We start from the raw sequence: 22,943 nt of genomic DNA on the forward strand, positions 1-22,943 counted from the left end.
ATGCCTCTTCTCTAGCTCATCATTGACCCTCTCCAGCTCAAAGTGACACAGGCCCTGCTTCACAGTGGATTTCCACTTGCAGTGGTCCAAAGCAACTGATTCCTAGCACTGGCCATTGATGCGTAGCTCACGAAGGTTTTTCTTTGAGCTGTGCGTCGATGGCCAGTGCTGGGAATCAATCGCTTCAGACCACTGTGAGTGGAAAGCCACCGTGACTTATGGCCTATGTTGCTCTGTGACAGAGAAGGTCGATGATGAGCTAAAGAAGAGGCATCAGAGACGGGCAAGACACGACAGTACTCAGCATGCCAAAATCTAGTATACCGAGCACGACTGGGGACACATTTTGGCTGGGGGTTGGGGGAGGATGGTAGGGAGGGAAGGGTGAAAAAACATGTTAATCCCTGCAGAGACAACATATTAATCCCCACAGACCTTTTATGAGGCTGAATCTGGTGGGAAGGATGAAACCTTTAGGTTCCAATCTCCAATTTCAACAAATGAACTGATCCAGTCCAGACTGTGTAGGCAGAGAGGGCTTGTTAAAGATCCTAAGAGACAGAAATGGCCACCAGCTACAGTTTAGAATAGAATTAAAGCCTTCATACCACCACTACAAATTACTTAGGGGCTCAGCTCAGTATTTTATTCTGAGGTACATAAAATGTGGTGTCTGTAGAGAGTGGCCAAGCATGTATGCACACATCCAAAAAGAACCTTTCAAATCAAACACACCAGAAGTCCTGTCTGCTCTAGGCAGTCATTAAGAGGTCCCTAAAGACTTTTGGAACAAGGCTTTCATCAGTGCCTGTTGCATAATGTGACAATTCGATGTGTGGATGAAAGACCCACAGGTGGCTGCATTTCAGTACTGTGTGAACATGGCTTACAAAGTGCTCTGGGAGAAATATTTCTTTGTGACAGTGAACTCTTATGGTTTACTCTCCTTGTAACAATGCATATTCCTATCCAACAAAGAGCAGCATGTCTAAAATGAAATGTTGCACTTTCCTGATCGTCTGGCATAAGGAAAACCCATCAACAAGCAAAAGCAAGATAGATATAAGACAAGTCAATAATCTGAAAGTTATGTGGTATTAGCATTCTTCAATGAGAACACTGCAAACTGGCTTGGAGCACGCTGCCTGCTCCTCCTGCACGTTCTCACCCTAATGAAAACCTGCAGAGAGAACAAGCAGTCCAGAGGGCAGATTAGGAGTTCATTCCTTTTTGAACACAACCAGAAGTGAAGGAGAATCAAGGGAAAATCCTTAACTTTTTGAACAAAATCTCAAAGAGTTATAGGGGGAAAAAAATAGAAGTAGCCTTCGCAACTAGCTCTAAGAGCAATTAATAACCTGCCCCATCAGAAATGAATGGCTCTAGTATCTAACCATATGGGCAAGCACATCAAATTCTGACATCTTAATCAGCTATAAACAACTTGCTGAAAATAGGGCAATAATTGTTTGTGGCAGTCTACTTTTTTAGGAATAACGGGAAGAAGTGGGATCTCTCTGCTGGAAGTGGGAGAAAGGTAGGTATGTCATTTCTTGTGGTCATTTCAACCATGAATTCTGCTCAGTGGGCAGCTGACAAGGAGCACAGGCAACCTAGAAATAGGAGCATGATACTGGGGCTTGGAGTAGTGAAGGAAGCAGTAGAATTAATCAGCATGGGCTATGGGCATAGAATTAATTAACATTTGTGTTTCTTTGAATGAACGGTGTGACCAGTCATAACTTAATGCAAATGTATAGCATTTTATGCCAGTTTTAAATATACTGTTTTTTGTTATAATATGTAGGCAAGCATGTAGACTCAGACTCCTTAAAGGCATATCTGGTACCAGCACATTTATCAATGTAACTAACAAGAGATGAGATGAACCAATTCCTTTGAGCTGAAAAACAGTTACTGAAAAGGTTCATATACTAGAAAAACACTGGGGCTGGGCTTGCTAGGGACATTAAGATCCATCTCCAAACTGAAGGGAGAATTAAGATAATTTAATCGCTTCAAGAAAGGAATTCATCTCCCTCCTGGACTGCTATCCTTGGTAGCCCTGTCTTCCTTGGTACTTGTAAAAAAGAGCTTTTGAAGAACAGCTTTTTGCCTTAGGAATGCATGCATTAGATGTGTCCTAGAGCAGATATTCCAACCCCCTAAATACAGTCCATCCTCTTTCACATACCAGTGCTCTCTTCTAGTTATATTACTTCAGAAGCAGCTTATTCTGCAAGAAAGGATGGTCTAGCAAATGCCCTTCATATTAGATGTTCCCTAGTTATGATTATAAGCACATGATTTTTTAATCAGAAAACAGGCTCTCCTATGCCTCAGTGTCATGCATGGTATATGAGCTTTATCACTCAAAAACAAGAAGGGAAAGAAATATTTATGCAGTGACCCTTTTAGTCAAAGCATGTCACAGAGTCTAAACATGTGTCACAAAGACAATATAGATGATGCAACATTAAAACAGTTGTTCTCCTTATTACAAATAGGCATCAGAGAGTTGAGAGATGCTCCCTGTAGGGTGGGTAACAAGTCTATTAACCAGCAGAATCCAGGGAGGATGGAAAAAGGCAGAATACACAAAGAATGCAGTACTGTACATGGCTTTCAAGAGGCAAGGCATGGGGGAAATCAATATTTTGAAAGCCAAAATCCTGAATCATATAAATGGCAATTTTCTAGTCCCTAGATGTATTTTTATATAGGGAGAAAAGGAAAAATATGTATGAAGAAAAGGAGAGTTTCCAGTTCTCCACAGACAGAAGTTGACCAGCAACCAACCAGCGCAGCTGCAGAAAGACACATACTGCAGAATACCTATACCTAAATTTACTAGTGCTTGAAAAACATAAATAAGAGCATTTGGAGATAAGGAACATATTTTAAAAGACAAGAATAGATAAAAACAATGAGTAATGTGTACAAAAAAGGTGTGCTTAGCTCTCCTAAATGGGGACAATTTTTATCTATGACACTGCAGAATGTTAGAGGAAGGGAAAATTAATGGAAACCCCCCATCTAAAAACTCCTCTGTTGACGCTATTGTCACATGAAGTCCCATAGGCTCTTGCTGCTGGTGTATTTCGGAACCTGCATTTCCAGTTTTTCAATCATTAATTCTCCTACCACACCCCAATTGAAAGAACTATACCCAATTTATCCAAATGTATACAAGACTTATATGAAAACAGATTCCCAGGTCCCTGCTAACAATTAAGGGATGTTACAGAGTAGACTAAACTGTAGGCAACCCAGTGTCTCTTGGGAATTTCAGTCCTGCCCATTCTAGACAGACTACTTGCCACACAGCTGTCCTGAGCTACGGAGGGTGCCTGTAGACATGCAGGGACACTGTTCCAACACACCGTAATTACAGCGCATCGGAGCAGACTTGATTCAAGAGTCTGCTGAAGCGTGCTAACGAGCAAGCTAATGATCCAGCACCACATCTTGTGTATTTAGTATCCCCACACTGCAAAATGGCAGTGAGGGCACTTTAACTAAAGCTCATCAAACAAGCTTTAGTTAAAGTGCCCCCGCCTCCATTTTGAAGAACAGGATGCTGAATACACGAGACGCTGTGGGCACTTTATTTAGAGCAGCTCTCGGACCCATTCTAATTAAAGCCCTGCCCCCCAGAGCACTTGTCAAGACACCCCGAGAGAGTTTACATCCGACTCTGGGTATCTTGGAAATGCAAGGCAGGATAAGTGATAGCTGGAAAGGGGCAGATACAGATGGGCATTTTCCTAACATTGAAACAGAGAAGAATTCTGCTAATGTCTAAAAAGCTATAATCATGCATTAGAGCAAAGGAAATTTGTAGGTGAGTAAAACCATAAACATTAATCTATACTCAGTACATGCTATTGGGTATAAATAATCATGTCTACCACACCCATCATGCTGGCCTACTGTTTACCTCTTGTGTAACCAACCTACTTGGTTCATATCTCTTTCGTCCAACAAACAAGCTACGAAATGCACACAGCCAGTGTTAACTGAAGCATGCAGTGAAGAAATCGAATAACGGGGAGGAGTATAAAAGAACAGGCTAGGCCATTGTGTGATGACACATATGACATCTTCTAACCAAAGCCAGAAGCAAATGCCCAAGTAAAGGTATTCCTTCTGGGATTGCTAATGAAGTATGATTTTTATCTCATTTCTTCCACTCTAATTCCTGCTATATATAAGCAAATGCAGAAATATCTGCAGTTAGATATGCTCTGCGAATGTGAAGTTTCATTTATAAAAGATCATCCAGTCCCTTTTTTTAAATGATGGCAGTACCTCTTCAGTTCTTGTGCTAACTTCATATTTTATTTAGTATAGAATGGTTTTGGTGAGATTTAAACAGCCCAAACCTTCAACTGTTCATGAAAAAATAATCAAGAGATTCAGTCAAGCAAAGGGAAAGAATTATTTTGACATAGGATATTTACTTGGACAGCTGGATTTTATAGTTTAGAGAGTAGTGTGTGGTAGCAGGCATTCTAAAACAAACCCAACCAGTAGCAGTTCATTTTAGTATTAATACTTATCCCATAGGCTTTTAATCCTTGTGTCATGGCAGGTAAAACACAGAGAATAGCATAAGAGATTGGAACTCTCAGTCTATTCCTTTCCCTCTTTTTAGTGTGCCCTGTGCCCCAATGTTCATTCAGTTCAGACGGATTCTTTCCCCGCCCTGCTTTGGTGTCAGGACGATGGTCACTGAACATCCAAAAGAGACAGGTTCCCTACACTCAGGCCTGGATGACTGTCCTCTGCCCGGCTCAGAGTGGCTGGGAGCAGCTATTCCAGTGAAAGCCTATTTGGAACACCGTACCTGCCAGCTGAAGCATGCTGGTTTGCACCCGGGTGTACAGTTTGGCCAGCATTAGATGCTGATAAAAGTTGATTCCAGTTGTTAACATAGCAAGGCTCTGAGCCTGTGCAAACTCATTTCTAAGGCTTAAGTTACTTGGCCAAATTTCAGACAGATTTTCATGAGGATGGCAAGGTTCCCTGACACAAACATTACTTCTCTGCCAGAGTTCAAGCACCAGCTCCAAAGCTTGGAGGTACTACAGCATTTCAAAGGAAATGTCCAAGGATTATTTATTTTTAATGTGGCCAAAAATATGACGGCTTCCCTAGCCTTGTTCTCAGACATGTCTGAACACTTGGGCTGAATTTTTTTTTCAAAATTACTATTTGAAGCAGACACATGGCATGATTAAAGAGTTTGGCTAAAGTTATCAGCAAGTCTTGTAATGGGAAGTTTTTGACAACTCCAGGAGGCCTGGCTGCCAGCTCCAGCTCTAGCTCCAGTTCCAAGGTACAGGACAAAATGGAATTTGAAGGGATTAATAACCCTTTAGTATTGAGAGCCTTGGAAATTCAAACCTTTAGAAAAAATACAGCATGCATTGTGCCAGTAAAAGCGACCCACCCTCACAATTCAGAGCTGAAGTTAAAACCACCAGACTTGTTATACTGGCAACTTGATAGTCAATTAGGCTGCATGACTGAATCAACATCAGATATGAAATACTTCCGGTTAGCAGCAAGGAGATCTGATTAAGGGCAATTTGACACACTCCAGGGACTCTTCTACATCAGGGAAAGTTAGCATAACTGCTATAATTGTTTCAGCTGCAAATGAACAGGATAGGCAAAATACTGGTTGGCATCACTACTTTAAAATCACTGTGTAGACATGCACTAAAGCCTGGTTATACAACACAGAACTTGCAGCACTCATGGCAGGAGGCTGCACACCCTAACATTGGGGGAATTGATATTTTGCTATATTTCCCTAGTGTAGACAAAGCTTATATTGTCTGCAATTAAAAATAAGCAAGTGAAAAACAGTGAAATGATCCCTTACTAAAATGGAAAAGTTATATATAACAATTCACAGTGCAGTACTATTTTTTTGGTCATCAGATACAGAACCACTTACAATAAGGCATTTACTCGATAGCTATGTTCAGTGGTGATTCACTCTGACATAAATATTATGATGCAGTATAGAGAAGAGATTTAGTTTCCTACCTTTCTAGTAAGTGGCACTTCAATAGGGACAGGGACAACCTCCGCCAATAGGCAGCCATAAAATGCTACCATGAAAGCAGCAGGATCATTGTTAGGAAATACGAGTGCTACCTGAAACAGAGAGAGCGCCATTAAACATTTTCTACAATGTAAATGTTACTACATATTTCAGGAACAATAAAAGCAGAGCTTCCCTTTTGCAGAGGTATATTAATATTCAGAGAAGTGTTGTGAACTAGACGACTTTGTTGCATAAGGTTTCTTTATCAGCAGAGGTCCATCTGCATATTTGAGGGAAAGGAATGACAATTCAGAGGAGTTTGTTCTCACTGATGCTTCTTTTTGGGGCTTTTCCCCTTGGGAAGTGTGTTTATGTAAGTTTAAGGCATTGTTGCTTTTCAAAAAGATGGTGGATTTCTTCTGTCCTTTGGTTTATTGATGGCTTGACTGATGTTTAATTTTGAAGTCAATGTGACTAATGGAATTGTAGACAGAAACGTTGGCAACCTAATTGTATCAATTTTTAAAGTTACTAAAAATAAAATGGGTTTATGACCATTCGGATTAACCTGACATACTGCACCATTATGCATTATGTCAAGCACTCTGCAGTGTACTTTGCCTGTCTGTCAGATTCCATAAATTCAACTGCTTGTAGGCTCATTCAGCCTGTAACAATGAGTGGCTCCTGCATAACTGTTGAAGTACAACAGCAACATCTTCATCAGTTCTCTTCAGAAACAGTCCTGCCCCTGAAGGCGAGGAGCTTTCTATCCTTCTTCCAGATTCTGTGAACCAAGCAGATTTAGATCCTGACGTATTGGGCAAAACTCTGGGGCTGGGGAAAACTCTGAGGCAGGCTCAATTGCCTTAGAGAACCATTTGTGTGCTTCCTAGGTAGCCCTCTTTCTTCTGAGATCTACTGAAGAGTTGTCCAGCATATCACTATGTCCATCTGCAGGCAATGGCATTACATCCATTAGTGGGGGGGGGTGAAAGGTGAGAATGCGCTATCTAATAGACAATCCAATGTATTATTATTAGGGACCTACTACAGAAATTGCAACTGTGTGACTTTTGCAGAAACCGTGATTTTGGGTGGGCACTGCAAAAAAAGTAGGCTCCACCATTTTGGCAGGTTTGCTGCCAAACCAAACCAAACCAAACCAAACACCTTACCAGCAAGCAGAGAAAAGGCTGGAAAGTCCTGCAGTCTTGCAGCACAGGGGAAGGAGGAGCAGGGAGGACAGGTGGGAGGGTAGAGGGGAGAAGAGGGAGCAGCAGGAGGCATAGAGCCTGCCTTCACACCACCTGCTGTCAACAGCCCTGTCCTGCCCCCCTCCCTCCTCTACCTTCCCCCCATGCTCTAAGACTGCATGGCTTTCTGGCCTGTTCTCTGCTTGCCATTACGGTTTTTTTTCCTTTTTTTTTTTTGCAGCAAGCCCTCCAAAATCACGGAGCCTGCTGCTTGGGGATGGTCCAAAACCGTAGCTTAATTACCCCGATTAAGCTGCGGTTTTGAGCCATGTGGCAATCTGCGGGAAAGAGCAGGACTGCCAGGGCACCTCACCCACAAGCGTGGCAGGGCCCCACCGCACTCAGCCTGTAAAAATGGTGACCAGCCCTGGGATCTGCCCACTAAATTGGCAGCCGCTTCTCAAGTTCAGTAGACTGCTAATTATTATGGATCTCACAGTTCTTTTTGCAAGAGTAAGGACATTGATGTAGCCTCCATGTTAACTTCTAACTTAAGTAATTAATGTCTACCTAAATGTCTGTTTCAGTTTACTCGGAGATGTTTTTCATTACTTTCATGACCTAAACAATTAAAAAATACTGCTGGTAACTTAGTTACAAGGCTAAGTAAGATGCTACAAATGCACATACATATTAGAGAAGACTCAATGGGTTAGAGCATATTAAAATTCATTGACTTCTTTACTGAGTTTAATCTGTGATATTCTGATACCTACCAGAGCCACACATATTTGTGATGATGACTATTTCAACCTCCCATAGGTTCAAAGGCTCTGTTAACTTTATATTTCAAGTGTTTTCAGGATTTCTATGACCTCAGTGAGATGGACCTTTCAGAATTTCAAGCTGTTGAGCGTCTTCAGACAAAGAAGCAGGGAAGCAACCAAGCATGTTCAACCAAGCTATTAAACTGCTCTGCGTAACTTCACACGTTACTTGTTTATTTTATGCCAAAGTAAAGGACAGCTTTTAAAAGGTATGTAATACCTAAACCAAATGTAGTACAACTGAAATGATTAAAACTAATTTGTAGCTAAACTGAGAAATAATGAGTTATTAAATTCACATACCTAGAAAGTCTCTGTTATAGGAAAAGCTACTGTTTAATTTGAGACTACTTTAGAGAGTAGCTAAGGACAGGTTAAGGAAATGTGTAATCTTACCTTTTCTTAAGTGATTTTTCCTATTGATTGGCTGCACTACTGTTCTTTCCTTCCTAACCCTACCTTTTTATGTTTCCCAGCTTGAACTACTAAAACCAACTAATCAATTTCACTTGGAAAGTCTTGTGCATTGCCAGCTGAGGATTGTAGCAATAACTTCAGTGAAAAATAAAGTGGACCTTTAGGACTTTGGATGAAAGTTACTGGATCAGTTTCCATTGGTCTTATTTCATAAGCCATCTAGCACAAAGCTTTAATTTTAGAGAAATTGGAGTGCTTTTATAAAAGTCTTTTTACAGCTGTTAAAAAGAGTGTCAGTCCTGAAGAAGTTACAACCTAGAGAGACAACATGCTGACAAAGGGGTGGAAGGAAGGATGCTACTTTCTGCTGTTAAATGGTTTAATGAAGTCACGGAAGATGTTGATTTATTCAGGTAAAGTTGGGAACAAGCCCTGGGAGTACATCAGTGCCCAGGAAGCTAATAATGAAGGCAGAATAGATTCTGGCTGTAAATTTTGTCGAAGAGCTTAAGGGAGTTTGGTGTGTAACTCCCTTAAGATCCAATGGGAAGTGAGGCCTCTCTAAGGCTTCCTTGAAAGCCACTAATCACTAAAAGAACTGTACCAAAAATAAAGACTAAGACAGGAGGAAAACAAAATATACATGTATTATGTGTAATAACAAACCAAACATTTGGATAAGTAGTAGGTATCTGACAGAACTCTGTTTAATTTCCACTGAACGCAAACAATGGGTAAGGGTGAAGGAGGGTCAACTCTGTAATGAGCGTTTCAGGCAAACGTTGCTTCACTGTAACTAACCTAGAAACACACGTGCATGTGCAAGCACACACACACGCTCTCCACAGTTATCTGTGGGCTCAAACAAAAGAAACTGAGAAGCGAGGTAGCAGAACGTCATTAATAATGGAAACAAGAGACTGTATAGTTAAAAAAGTCATCTAAAGGAGACAAGGCCTTTCCAAGTTTTCTATATAATTACCATATGGAAATATTTCACTTTCATTTAGAAAAGATTACAAGTATCCACCTGTATTTAATTTAGTGGTATAAACACACTCTCATCTGTTGTCACATGATTTGTATTATTTGGAAAAGAGCTTTTTTCAAAGAGGTCAGAAGGCTTTTGTGTCATTGCAAAGGGAAAAGTAAACAGAACAAATGCTCAAACATCAGGAGTATAATAGTACCTCATCTTCAACTTGGAGTGGCTTTAAATTATCATGTTTCTGTTATACAAAGATGCAAAGCAAGATATTTATACAATGCAAAGCATATGCTTTCACTATTTAGCTATAAACATCTTACTTCACTGTAATCTAGACAGACTTATTTTAGAAGAACTGCAATTTGTTCAAATGATGGGAAGTCTGTACTTGTCTCACTCTTGCTAAACATTCAGTTCTCAGTCTGAATCACCCACAAATTCTTCTTTCGTGTTAGTTAATGTCAAGGGTCACTGTGGAGTAAACTGATACAAAGATGGTCAGTCAACATATGATATATAGATACAGCCTTTCATTCACAGGTTTCTTTGTAGGTTTATACATGAGTGCACAGTGTCCCTTCTGCTGTTCCTTAAGCATATAGTTGTAAATCAAGTAACAGAGATTTTTCAGATTACTCTTGGCTAAATGCCACTGTGGGAAGTGATTTAAATTAAACATCAAGAGACTTCTTAGTTTAATTTTTTATGGATTTATTTCTGAACGAAGCATAGGAAACAGTGCTTCTAGCCTTTTTTTTGTTTAAGTCCTTTTTCTTTTGGGAAGCATTTATTTAAATCCCCACCCTGCAGAAAATACCATGTACATATATGCATACATTTTCTGCTTATGGTTCAAGGGCAATAAATTTGAGATCAGTGACTAAGTTTTGCAAAGGTCAGTTATGGGAGGCTTTATGGACAGTGGGTGCACTTTTCTTTTTTGAGGATACACTTGAATGAGTAAATTACAGGAATGTAGAGCTTCCAGTTCCAACTTCTGTATCTTCTTATAGCTACAAAGCAATTGTCTTTCAAAACCCTAAGGGGCAGTAGGGCTTGTATTAACACGCTCATATTACACAGGGCAGACATCAAGTTATCTGCATTAGGAGAACAGCCATGTTTAAAAGTCTACCCTGATCTCTTCTCAACCTGAAAGAGAGTACTGAAGACTGGTTTCACCGCAGCTGTCCACGCCAGCTTAGATCAACAGCCATTTTAGCAGATATTAAATATGCTTTTCTGCAACTGTCATTCTCTCATCCAGACTAGAAAAAGCCTGACAGTTGGGAACAGAGGAGATGGGGATGTTTACTAAAGCGGTGCAAAGCTTTGGTCCCTGATTCGATTTGATGGAGATTCGGCCCGATTTGGTGGCCAAATCTCTGAATCCGAATCAAATCAGAGGACCCTTTAATCACTCCGAATCGAATCAGAGCCCTCCAAATCGATCTGGAGAGATTCAGAAAGATTCGGCAATTCAGACATAGAGACAGCTTTAAATGTTTTTTCTACGTACCTCTAGGTAGCAGGCAGCTTGTGAATGCTATGATGCTGGGCCGCATGGATCATCCCACAGGAGTGTGGGGGGCTCCCCAGTGTGCTTGGCAGCAGACCCGCAAGCAGACCACAAGCACTTTTGGGTCTCCTGGGTCTGGGGGGGCACCTGGGTTCCCCCTCTGTGGCCAGTCAGAGCCAGGGGAGGAGGAGGGGCACAGGAGGATAGGGCCCGCTTCGCACACCCCTAGTGTTTACTAGGGATGGTTGCTTCTCAGTGGGCTAAAGTAATTAAGTGAATGGTAGCACCAGGCCCTGGACATGGCGGGTCTCAGTCCCCCAAACAAGACTCCGACTGCTATTTCAAGAGACTATCTTGCATTTATGAGTCAGATTAGGAATTACAGGGATGTCTAATGTCCACACCAATCCAACTTGCAGACCTTTGGAAGCTTGCATTCATCTCCAAAGACACATTCTGGCAGAGAATGGAGAAAGACCAACAAATCAAGGGAGCCACAGCCAGTCGCTTGTCACTACGACAACACAGCTCTGGGAGTAAAGCAGAGAGCGGGAAGGATACTGAGGAGGTCAGTAGGTAAGCTTGGAAGTGGAGAGCTGAAGACCATTGGTATCTTCGTTTTAAAGTACAATGTTGCCTCAGTAACCCTGCTCTATGTGGATTTTAATCCACCCAACTGTGGTCATTTATTCCGACCCTAATCACACAGCAGCGGACCCAATCTGGCACGCGCTTGGGAATATGGAATGTGCAACGCTCCCGACATTAACTTGCAGCATCTTTTCTTTTAACAGGCTGCCACAGGATGCTCAGTTTGGTTTTCTTCACTTCACAATGCTTCTCTTGTTTCCACCATTTCAACAGCTACCATGTCATTATCCAATACGTTTTACACACATGAATATATTGTTTATTGTTCTTTGGGCTCTTTATATACACAAGTCTCTGGAACAGACTGCTTGTTTTGGGATTTTTGTCAAAGCCTCCCCCAAACAAACCTTATTTCATGAGAAAGCTTATTGCTGACAGAGCAGCAAATTGGAGTTACTATTCAGAAAGTGCTACAACAGATAATTTATGATACACACAAACTGTTGTTACCTGACCATCTCCTTTGTGATTAAGAAGCACATTTTTTCCACATTTGATTTTATCACTTTATAACATGCATCATATTGCCTGAACACATATACTGGCTTTTTATAAACCATTTCAACGCTTACCCTGTCTCCAGGTCGCACCATCGGTTCTTGTTTTGTGCCTAATTTATGCAGTATATTGTAAGCAACCTTCATACTCCTGGTCCAAAGTTTGCCTATTAACAAATAATTTGTAAAATTAAAATTATGTCTTAAATTATACAAGCAAGGTTTTAAAGGAAAAATGCACCTGTGTACTGAAAGTGATTACTGGCAAGAGCATTTGGGGTCATCTTTTCTCTTACACCTGTTGTTGTACCAGCAGAGCCAATAAGCATATCTGCACATACATTTAAACACAGCTCTGGGGCTTTTTCTTTTTTAACATTCCTCTTAAGCATGAAACATTATTATAAAATGAAGAAACTCAAGTTTTCACTATATTTGTTTAAATTTCAAGTCATTTTTTCCTTTATTTACTTGCCAGGATCTGAACTTCAGGGTCTCTGCTACTGCCTACAGCAGCTAACTGTCCTAAGTGGCCGGGATATCCCGAAGCCATGCTGTCACAGAAAGCTGTAGCATCATTACCACTGCAGGGCAGACATCACAATGTTGAATTACATCCCTGACAGAATTCTATAGGGGTTGCTCTATTCAAGGATATTATCGGGCCCCATATGCCATGTGTCCCACACCCAAACCATGGGTGACATATTCCAGTAAGGAGCCAGCCACCTCCCTTCCCACCACCAACCCTCCTCATCCCATAAAGAAAGGAAAGACAGACAGACAAACTAGTCAGCATGGGCACACAGAAGCAGTAGGGACCCTCAAAAACTGATGATGTCATCAGGTTACTTTCTAATGTTTTAACTCCTTATATTCTCTCCCTTGTGCTGAATGACTCTTCTTTCCAGTCCACACAGCCTCCTCCCCTCGGCCTCATTTCTCTTGCCCTCCGAGCTCCCTTCTCCATTCTTCTTCTCTCCCTTGCTCTATGTCCCATCCCGGCTCCCTGGCTTCTATTTCTAGTTAGCTGATCCTTCTCAACAAAGCCGCATCAAAAGAAAAACAGTAGCACCAACCTAACACTGACAAACATAATGACGGTTTGCACACTGGCTCCTTTTTCCCAACCTCTTGGCAGCTTTGCCCAAATAGCTTGTATAAACTTGCTGGGACAGGGACTTCATTACTTATGTCTGTATAACAGTTAGCATGATAGGCCCTGTCCTTACTTGGTTCTCAGGTAGTACCATAATGAAATAAATAATAGAGAAGAAATTCCATTCTTGAAAAAAGCCAATGCATTTTAATGACAATTTGTATACTACATTATTTGGGATCTTTAAAAAGACCCCCTTACAAAAATATTAACCAAAAGCTTTGCAGTTTGCTGTTAAGTAATATTTAGTCTCACAGTAAGGCATGTTTAATTCATGCCCACTAATAATTTAAACTATCAGAGGCTCTGACAACAGACTAGCTCTATGCGTCAGCAATCACCAAAGTTCACACAAGTGATACTGTATTCTTAACAAAGACGTGCTAGCTACGCCAAATGTTCCACATCCCAAAGTAGGAGTACTACATTATTATTTTTAAGCGCAAAAGCTGATGAAATCAAAAACTATAAGAAGTCCAAATATTTTCCCTGTTCAAGAAAACTGGAAGGGTCACTACTGCTTGTTACTGTAAAGTAGCAAAGCACTGTTGTAACTGCTTCCGTAACTGCTTCTGGCTTGAATCAAACCATGTTTTCCAAGGTGCTTGATTTAATTAAAATTACTGCAGTATTTAGACACTGAAGTGCCTGAGTGTTTAGTATTAAACAAAATTAGTTAATTTTTGCTCCACTGGGAACTGAATAGGGATATATTAATGTGCCTGAAGGGTTTTCTTGCAAATGCAAGTATTGCCACTAAACAGAAATAGGTTCCAGCCAGTTGCTTGTGTTTTAAAGGACGCCCTTAACTTAAAAAGGCATTCCTGTCAGAACTATTTGTATAATGACCAATAATTATAATTTGATGAGCAAGTCTGATCAAACCTTGGTAGAAGTGAAGAAGAAAGTAGTAAACATCAGTTTTGGTCTCTCAAAGGTTCCCAAGATTAATGACTCAAAGGGTCATAAACCTTAAAGGACATAGAAGAGAGGTACAGAGTGTTGAAGGAGGGAAATCAAGAGTCTGGCAAAAGTTCAGAATTGCAAAGAACCATTTTTACACAAAACATTTCCAGGCCCGACAGAATAAGGTTTATCCTTTGTTCGATGGCAATGAGATGCAAGACAACTCTGCACTTGATAATTTAAAGGTCCACAGCATTTATTCAATGTGTAGATTAATTCCCAGGTGATGATCAAGTTTTATGTTTGTGTTTACACATTATTCATGTGTGTGGGATACCCACAGAGAACGACAGCCCATGGGCACTATTCTCAGAATTCTGTATATTGAAAGGTTATTCATAACCAAAACTGCACATGAAGGGTATCCCCCCTATATGCATGTCAGAAAGTGCATAATCTACCTAACTGCAGGATACACTGCCAGTCTCAAATGGTTACTTACTGTTTATAATCTAACTAACTGATTATCTGCAAATTGGTTATGTGCATAAACCGCTTAAGTACATAGCATCTTTCAGTACTATTCTTTTCTTTGTAACCTACTCATCCTCCATTTAAGTGCACCATTAGAGAAGCTACGAGCTCAATCTGGCTATTAATGGAGGCCTGAACTGAGCAGTCCTGACAATTTCCAGGCTGCTATCAGAGGCATAAGGAGTTCTGAGAAACAAATGAATGAGTCTTAATGAGGTATGGAAAACTTAATGCAAGTTGCTCCTGTAATTAATAAACACTGTCTGCCCCAACCTGGGGTAAATGCATAGACTTTTCTAGTTTCCATTTTATGCACTTAAATGAAGTACACTGTATAATCTCTTCTAAAAAGGCATGGGAATTTCAGGCATCTCCCCCCACCCTTCTGATCTTCAGAGATTTAGGGGAAAACTACAAACTTTTGGGCTAGTATCCATTCAGTTTGTAAATAAAGAGACATGTTACTCCATTTGTTCCATCGCTGTTATTTTCAACATCTAATCTTGTACTTTGAAGTGAAGCGTACAGTGATTCAGAGGTTGTCTCATTAGCTTTTTACAATCCCGTGGAAGCAGATTCAGAACTGCCCAGCTAACAGTATTTGAAATCTGCTGATATTTAGCATGCTAGGAAAACCCAGCATTTTTCCCCATCACTTTCCTCTGTACTTTTTCCAACTCTAGCCATACTATCAAATCAACTCATAAGAGGTTCAAAAGGGAGAGTCTTTTTCTTTGTGCAAGAAACAGAGGTACTTGCAAATGTGTATCCGCTTATGTCTAAAAATAGAGGGACATCAAGCCAAAACGTTTTACGTTTAGTTAGACTGGTGAACTATGTGATCATTCTTTTCTGGAGGAAAAAAGTCCTATAACTTCATACAGTTTCTGTTAAAAAATTCTCTTTTTGAGCAAGGTGTCACTGTTTCAACACAAGAACAGTCACAGAAAAAATAGCAATCTCTCTAGTAGATAGGGCTACGTCTACAGAAATCACTATATTCGTAACAATAATCAATCAATCAATTGGAAGGCAGCCCTTTTTTCCCAGGGTATGTAGCTTCATTCCTAAACAAAAGGAGCTTTAGGATGAGTTGTAATAACGAATAAGCAGCCCCAACTGTAAGAATTACCCTGACCAGATCAGGGCATAATCTTCTGACGTGGAAAAGATGGAAGTGGAGGGTTGTTTTTTTTAAACACCTCAGCAATCTGGCCTGCCAAGAGCAGTGAGGTATACAAATGTCCCCAACACCAGACTGACAAGAGCCCTCAATTTTCTATAGGGGGAAATCTCTGTAGCATGTCCTTCCTCAATTTTGCCTGGCAGTGTTATTCTTGTGTCTCAAACATAAGAGATTAAAAGTTGGTAAGAAAGGATAGTTGTTAAAATCTCTTCCACAAATGCAGCCAATTTAATCTCCATCACCAAAACAGTTCTTTGCAGAGAAGAGGTGAAAACCAGATGTTCTTTATGCCAGAAAATGGTGCTGAAGGCCAATAGTTGACTTGTAGCTGACAAACTGTCATAGCTCTGTTGGCTTCAACAGAACTATGACAATTTACACCAGCTGGAGATCTACTACTTTGTCTTTGGCTATGTTTGTAGTTACACCAGGGTCCAGGCTTGTTTGGCTACACACATTGTCACCCATTTTCTTAATCAGCTTGCTTAAAGAGGGCAGTTCAGCTGCAAGGACTTCAAGTGATGGTTTCTTCAGGACCGATTGCACTACTGCATGTTTACACTGGGTGACAGATTTCCTTTAACAATCTGTGATCCCACGTTTGCTAATCTCCTGAGACCCAGGAAAAGCAGAGGTCACGTTTGATGTAGTGGCCCCAATTGAATCATAGAAAAATAGGGCTGTGTGGGACCTCAAGAGCCTATCTATGCCAACCCCCTTCTCAGGGCAGGAATACTGCCATCAGAGTAGTAGTGTTTCCATACCCCCCCCCACAATTATTGCATTTCTTTGCATTTGGGCAAAAATAAAGCTCTCCATTTGCTCTTGATAAATGAGATCCTTCCTGATACAGTGCCATCTTTCACAGGCTGATCTCTCTTTATACTTCAGGAGATGCAGGACATTTTTACTATTGTTGGGGGCATGTCTACATGTATTATTCATGCACAGCAATAAACTAAAGAGTTTATTGCTCCTGGAAAGCTCCCAGGCACACCATTCACATATGTGTCCAGACCACAGCACACTGAGCCGTGCTGGAGCAGCCCCAGATGGCAGGGGGCCCATGGGGTCAGCCCAGGGCTGCTCTGACCTGGCTCAACGTGCTGCGGAGGGGCTGGCTGGAGCATTAGGGTGCTTCAGTGTGGGCTAGCTGGCAGGCTGAATTCAGCCTCTTGCGCTCGCCTGCCGGGTCAGTGTGTACAACTGCGCTGCTGAGCAAAAACTCTGCACGATACAAGTACTTTGTAAATACAAGTACTACCCTGCTGTGGAGTTTATTAGCTTCCTGCACCCTAACAGGGGCGCACATGTAGATGCCGAGACATTTACTGCAGAGCTAATTAGTCAGTTCCACAGTAAACATCTTGTGTAGACTCGTCCTGGAAGGAGCAGTGTTCCCCTCCCTACTTCTACTCATAAGCTTTCATATTTTCCACTCATCTTCCTATTGAGCTACTCTTACATGATCAGTATGTTTCTCTGAGTTCTTTTAAGTTTCTGATAAAGCAAACTCATTTATTTCCATCCTAAATTTTATACCAGTCATCTACCACCACCAAAAAGGAAATAGATGCTATTAGAGAGCACCTACTGTCCTCTCAGTTTTCTAAACAGTGTTTTCTAAAAGGATTTTGAAACAAATCTATTCATGTGGCAGACCTCTTACATTGCTACAAAACAAGCTTGCTCTTTCGCCATAGAAATTGTAAGTACTATCTAGAGATGATCCCAAATTTACAAGTAGATAGGTAATCAGCTGATCTTCAAATCTATCAGTGTCTAACTTGTTTCTTATTACTATTTCTTAACCATTTACTAAAAAAAAGCCTTCATCTTCATTGTCAGCCACTTTCTTCACTAGTTTTTAATCCAGGTCTGAGCACTTTTGCCAGACTTTCAAATTCCAGAATTCAGATTATGGCAGGGGGCCAATTTCCATTCACAGGCTCTTTAAACAACTGCAAACTAAAGTTCTGTGTCCCCAGTACACACGAGGTATTCGCACGGGCACAGTATGGTGGCCAAGTCTCTGGAATCTACTCACCACCAACAAACATGTCATACGAGGGTAGCTGGTTAAGACGAGAAGAAAAAAAAATTATCGCACTTTCTAGCAGCAGCAAATAAAGCTGTGACAGACACCGTTTACACCTTGCTAACAGCAGCGTGCCGATGCTGCAGGAAGTTTGATTTAGTTATGTGGCAGCCACATATTTTAAGCTTTCTTTTGAATTGGCCTTTTTCTATTTAAAAATACATTGTCAACAGATACAGGAGGTCCAGCTAACATTTCAGTGTTCATCCAATAAAGATTTAACAAACCCAGAGTGAGTTAATACTCCATTTCATCCACCTAAGCAACATATTCCTAGGGTAAAGGAAATTGCGAGGTCTGAAAATCATGTCAAAAGGGATGAGTTGACAAAAATATACATTTCCTATGGCTCTGAAGAAAATCCCTTAGGCTCTGCTCCACCCATCCCCAGTCTCTCATGGAAATGTCTGTTTGTGTTGAATGTAAAGAAGGTTATGAAAGACAAGCTTGCATCAGAAAGAGAGGTGCTCAGAGGCAAAACAAACCACAATCAATTTCCTTATTATATACAGTATGCTTCTCATAACCACACAGCACTAACTCAGCAAAAGCAAACCAGTGGGCTCTTACCAATCTTCGTGCACAGCAATTCTGAGACTGCCAAAGTTAACTGCAAATATATTTATCAGACATCTTTCAGTATCACAATTGGACATTTCTTAGGTTCTCAATAACTCAGCATTTATTCAACCTGGGGCAGGTAACATTTTCAGTGACTTTCTTCAGACAAACAAACACTTTCCACATTTGCTAAGAGACGGCTGCAGTTCTGCTGCTTTATTAACTACAAACACAATTATTTCACATCCATCCAGTGTGTTGAATGAAACAGGTGTCTTGTGGGAAAAAAACCCATTGCGTGACCATATAATTACAGAGCTGTGAGTATGCACACAGGAGGGCACAATTAAATGGCACGAGCAACCATTAAATCCAACATTACTTCTGAGTGCATGATTTCAAAACCTAAATCATGTCCTTTTAATAGCTTTTTTTTTGGTAAGTATTTTTCTGGTGTTCTTTTTATCAATGGAAAGAAGGCAGTAAGTACTGTAGAAGTGTAACAACCCCCACACTGATACATTATCTACATCAAACCATCAGCATTTCAGCACAGATCACTGCCACTATGCCACCATGAATTACCTGACATAGCAGCTAGTTGTTCCAGTAATTGTAGACATGGAGATGGCCGAAGGCAGAAGTCAGGCCTGGTTCTCTCTCTTTTCCCATGGAACTGGAAAGTTCCTGGCTTCTGAGGTGCCCTCATTGGGAAGGCATATGGGCTCTGTGCTTAACAGTAGCATGACTTCAGCTTTAAGATGCTTATATCTGGTTATTCTGGCATGCTGATATCATTTTCCTTAGCAATACAAGGGAGCAAATCTCCTCTAAGCAACCCTTGAATTGACAAAGAACAGGCATTTCCCTATCAAGAGGGCTTTCCCCCTTCACCCTCAACAAGTTTAAGAGCCCTTTTGCAATTAGTAAAACCAGAGCTTTGCTCAAAAACAAGATGCAAAAAAAAAAAAAAAAAAAAAAAAAGGAAAAGTATTAGGCAGCCTAAATATACATGTAGCAATCAGCACAACTGGCAGAGAGAGAGAGAGTGTGTGTGTGTGTGTGTGTGTTTAAACTCAAAATTAAACCTTACTTATCCTCCAAATTAATTTTGCTTCTTTCCTACCCATTTTGATCATTCTTAAGATTTTCAGTTTCTCTCTCTCTAAATACCGTATCCAAGCAGGATGTAGGTGACCATGGTTTTCCACAGATCTCTTCTCTTTGAGGCATACGGAATTTGCAGTGTGAATACATTCATCCATTTAGATTAACTCTTGACATAAGTCAACGTCTGTCTACCATGATCTCCCTTTCCTTCAATCTTTCCAGTTACAACCAGACTTTCAATTTCCTCTTTCCTCATAATTTGTCCAAAAAACTGCGACTATCTCTTTCTGATGTTAAATCAGCAGCTTCCTCCTGCAGCCTGCTCTTAACAAGATATCTTCATTTGAAGTGTGACTTGTCCAATATACATTCAAGATGTGCCTGAAGAACAACATTCTCTTTTCCATACTTGGCGATATTGTCTGGCATTCGTATGCATGCACGAGGACTGATATAACATAGCAATCCAAAACTCTGAACTTCGTCCCCATACAAATTTTACTATTTGTTAATATCTTTTTCATATTCAGAAATTCGTCTTTCACCATCCCTATTTTCCATTTTATTTCATGGTCACGTTTATCATCTAATGTTAACCAGCTTCCCAAGTAAATTTATTGACCTGCCTTATCTGTTCCTTTTCTACTTTGATGTTGCATACAGGAATGATCTTCTTCTTTGTAATTACCATACATTCTGTTTTTCTACAGTTGATACTTAGACCCTTCTTCTCACTTTTACTAACAATTTTACCTAAAATTCCTTGTAGCTTCTCTTCTGAATCAGCTATTAAGACTGTCATCAGCATAATGCAAGTTGTTCAAATTCTATCTGCCAATGATCAGCCCTGGTAAATCCACAATCTCCCTCAGTATTTTCTCACTGTACATATTGAACAATTCAAGTGAAAAAACACAACCTTGACTCACACCTCTCAATCTGGATGAAATCACTTAGTTCATTTTCTATCTTCACTGCTGCAGTTCAGTCCCAATAGAGTTTCTTAAAATTTTCAAGTCCTTACCATCAATATCCAGTTCTTCCAGCATTTTCATGCTTGACTCTATTAAAAGCTTTGGTATGATCAATAAAACATAAGAAAAGGTCTTTCCTCATTTCTATTGCCCCTTCTGAAAGCATTCATACCATGGAGATAGCATTTCTTGTATCTCCATCTTCAACAAAGCCACACTGAACTTTTTGCAACTTTCTCCCATCTTATTCTGCTTCTAGCTCTCATCAGCAGCACCTTTAATAGGATCTTTGTTACATGGCTTATTAAACTAATGGTTCGATGGAGCTCACATTCAATGCCTCCAGGTTTTTTGGGAAGTGCAATAAAGATCAATTTACTGACGTCCTCAGGTATTTCTCCACTTTCATAAAACTCATTGATAACAGTTGTTAATTTTTCTATAACAAACTCTTCCAACCACGTTATTTGTTCTATTGCAATACCATCTGGTCCTGTAGCTTTCTTGTTTTTCATTCAGTTGATATCTTTTCATACTGCTGACTTAAGAATTTTCAAAACGGCCATGTTCTTCTGAATAGATGGCTTTTCTTTTTGACTGTCATGGAATAACTCTTCAATATACTCTGTCCATCTTTTCAATATTTGTTTTCATTCCATAATCACATCACCACTCTTGGCTTTTCTACATCTCCTAACAGTACATCCTCCTTTGCCTGTGATGTCTTTGATATTCCTATATATTGATGTAATATGTTTATCCTCTTGCTTTTCTATCTCTGTACATTTTTCATTAAGCCATTTTTCCTTTTCTTCGTTGCAATTTTCATTTTACAGGTAAGAAAACTGGCTTCAAAAGCATACATATTATATGGTATACATAATGTGCTACTAGGCTGCTTTTCTCCTAAATGAACACACCTGTATTAGACACATCAGTATTCATTCCAAACATACCGAATCTGGACTGTGATTCCTGACCAAATTTTGTATGAGGAAGAAACTATTCCCTGGCCCTAAAATTGATCTTAGGTTTTTGGTCGGAGTCCAGGCTCCCTCAGAACCTTCTCCCTCTCTCACATTCCAGATTCTACCATTTGGATAAATTTTGTGGCTTCATTCATGCCAAAAGTGGGACTATGAAAAATGTTATCTAAGAGATGCTTTTTCCATCTATAAGCCCTGAGGCACAAGGTCATTTAAAATATACAAAGCATTTCTATTTAATACACAGGGATTAAGTTTGAAAAAAAGGGCAAGCAGGACATAAAATACAAATTATTAAATTAGGAGGTGTGAAAAACTATGAGAACTGAGAAATGATACAAATTACATTAGCAATATGGGCAGGACACAAGAGATTAAAATAAAAAAAAATGCAAACTATTATTCAAGAGTACATCAAGGGGGGAAACACCCTGAACATTCAGTGGAAGACAGTACTGAAAGCAGTCATGAGACCTAAAGGCTCAAGTGGATTACAAGTTTAATGAGAGCTTTCATTGAAGTGCAAGGGGTGAGCAAAGCTAATTTCAGGATATCTATGAAAAAATACATTTTTATAATATGGAGCTGATAAGTTTGGTATGGGTGAATCCTTATCTACAGCAGCTACCACTTAAATCATGTTAATTATATCATGATTCTGAAGGTAACTTTGTCACCATGGCAGCACAGTGCTAAAGCTGCACCCCCTGAATATTTAAAATACAATATATTGTAACAATGTTAAGTACTGTGAAACAGATGCGCTTTATGGAGGTAGTAGGGGGAGTGGTAGGACTGGGTAAAATTGGGGATAGCAACTGGTGACTACAACACAATGCTACATTCTAAGCACCTCGTTACTAAACTGAAAATAAAGGAGGGAATTAAAACAAAACAAACTTCAAATGTAAGGGTTTGCAGGGGGTGATTCTTGAGAACAGCCTAGATGCATAGCATGCCTAAATAAAAAAGACAAGGAGTGAGTGAGGAAAAGGAAAGACTAAAGTCTAATTGCATCTGAAAGCTTAATTAACCAAAGAAGCATCAATTCTGTAGGATGCCCCAAGCAGGTAAGAACTATGAGATTAAATAGGTAAAAAGAAAATTCAGGTTAAGGGCTTAAATGTAAGGAGAACAAGGGTTTGTTGAATAGTCACCTAGGGAAGTGGTGAGGGCAAGGCAGGAGCCTGGTGAGCAGACTGGAGCAGGAACCACCCTGCCCACAAAGGGCACATCCTGCCTGACTGCCGCCTGGAGCACCATGCTGTTCTGC

General features: G+C 40.2%; 1 protein-coding gene across 6 annotated transcripts in view; it reads right to left on the bottom strand.

Moving 5' to 3' along the window:
- The window catches only part of DIP2C (disco interacting protein 2 homolog C), a 203,134-nt gene that overhangs the window by 118,082 nt on the left and 62,109 nt on the right, over positions 1–22,943 (bottom strand). For all 6 annotated transcript variants that reach the window (XR_003094383.1, XM_025205760.1, XM_025205758.1 and 3 more), the window contains 2 exons: positions 12,232–12,323; positions 6,061–6,171 (listed from right to left, as the gene is read on the bottom strand). Coding sequence is in view for 5 of the 6 variants with exons in the window: in XM_025205760.1 (XP_025061545.1) it covers positions 6,061–6,171; positions 12,232–12,323 (203 nt within the window). In the remaining variant the exon portion in view is untranslated. The remainder of the gene's footprint in view (positions 1–6,060; positions 6,172–12,231; positions 12,324–22,943) is intronic.

The sequence above is a fragment of the Alligator sinensis genome, unplaced genomic scaffold (genome assembly GCF_000455745.1).
Source record: "Alligator sinensis unplaced genomic scaffold, ASM45574v1 scaffold370_1, whole genome shotgun sequence".
Lineage (NCBI taxonomy): Eukaryota > Metazoa > Chordata > Crocodylia > Alligatoridae > Alligator > Alligator sinensis.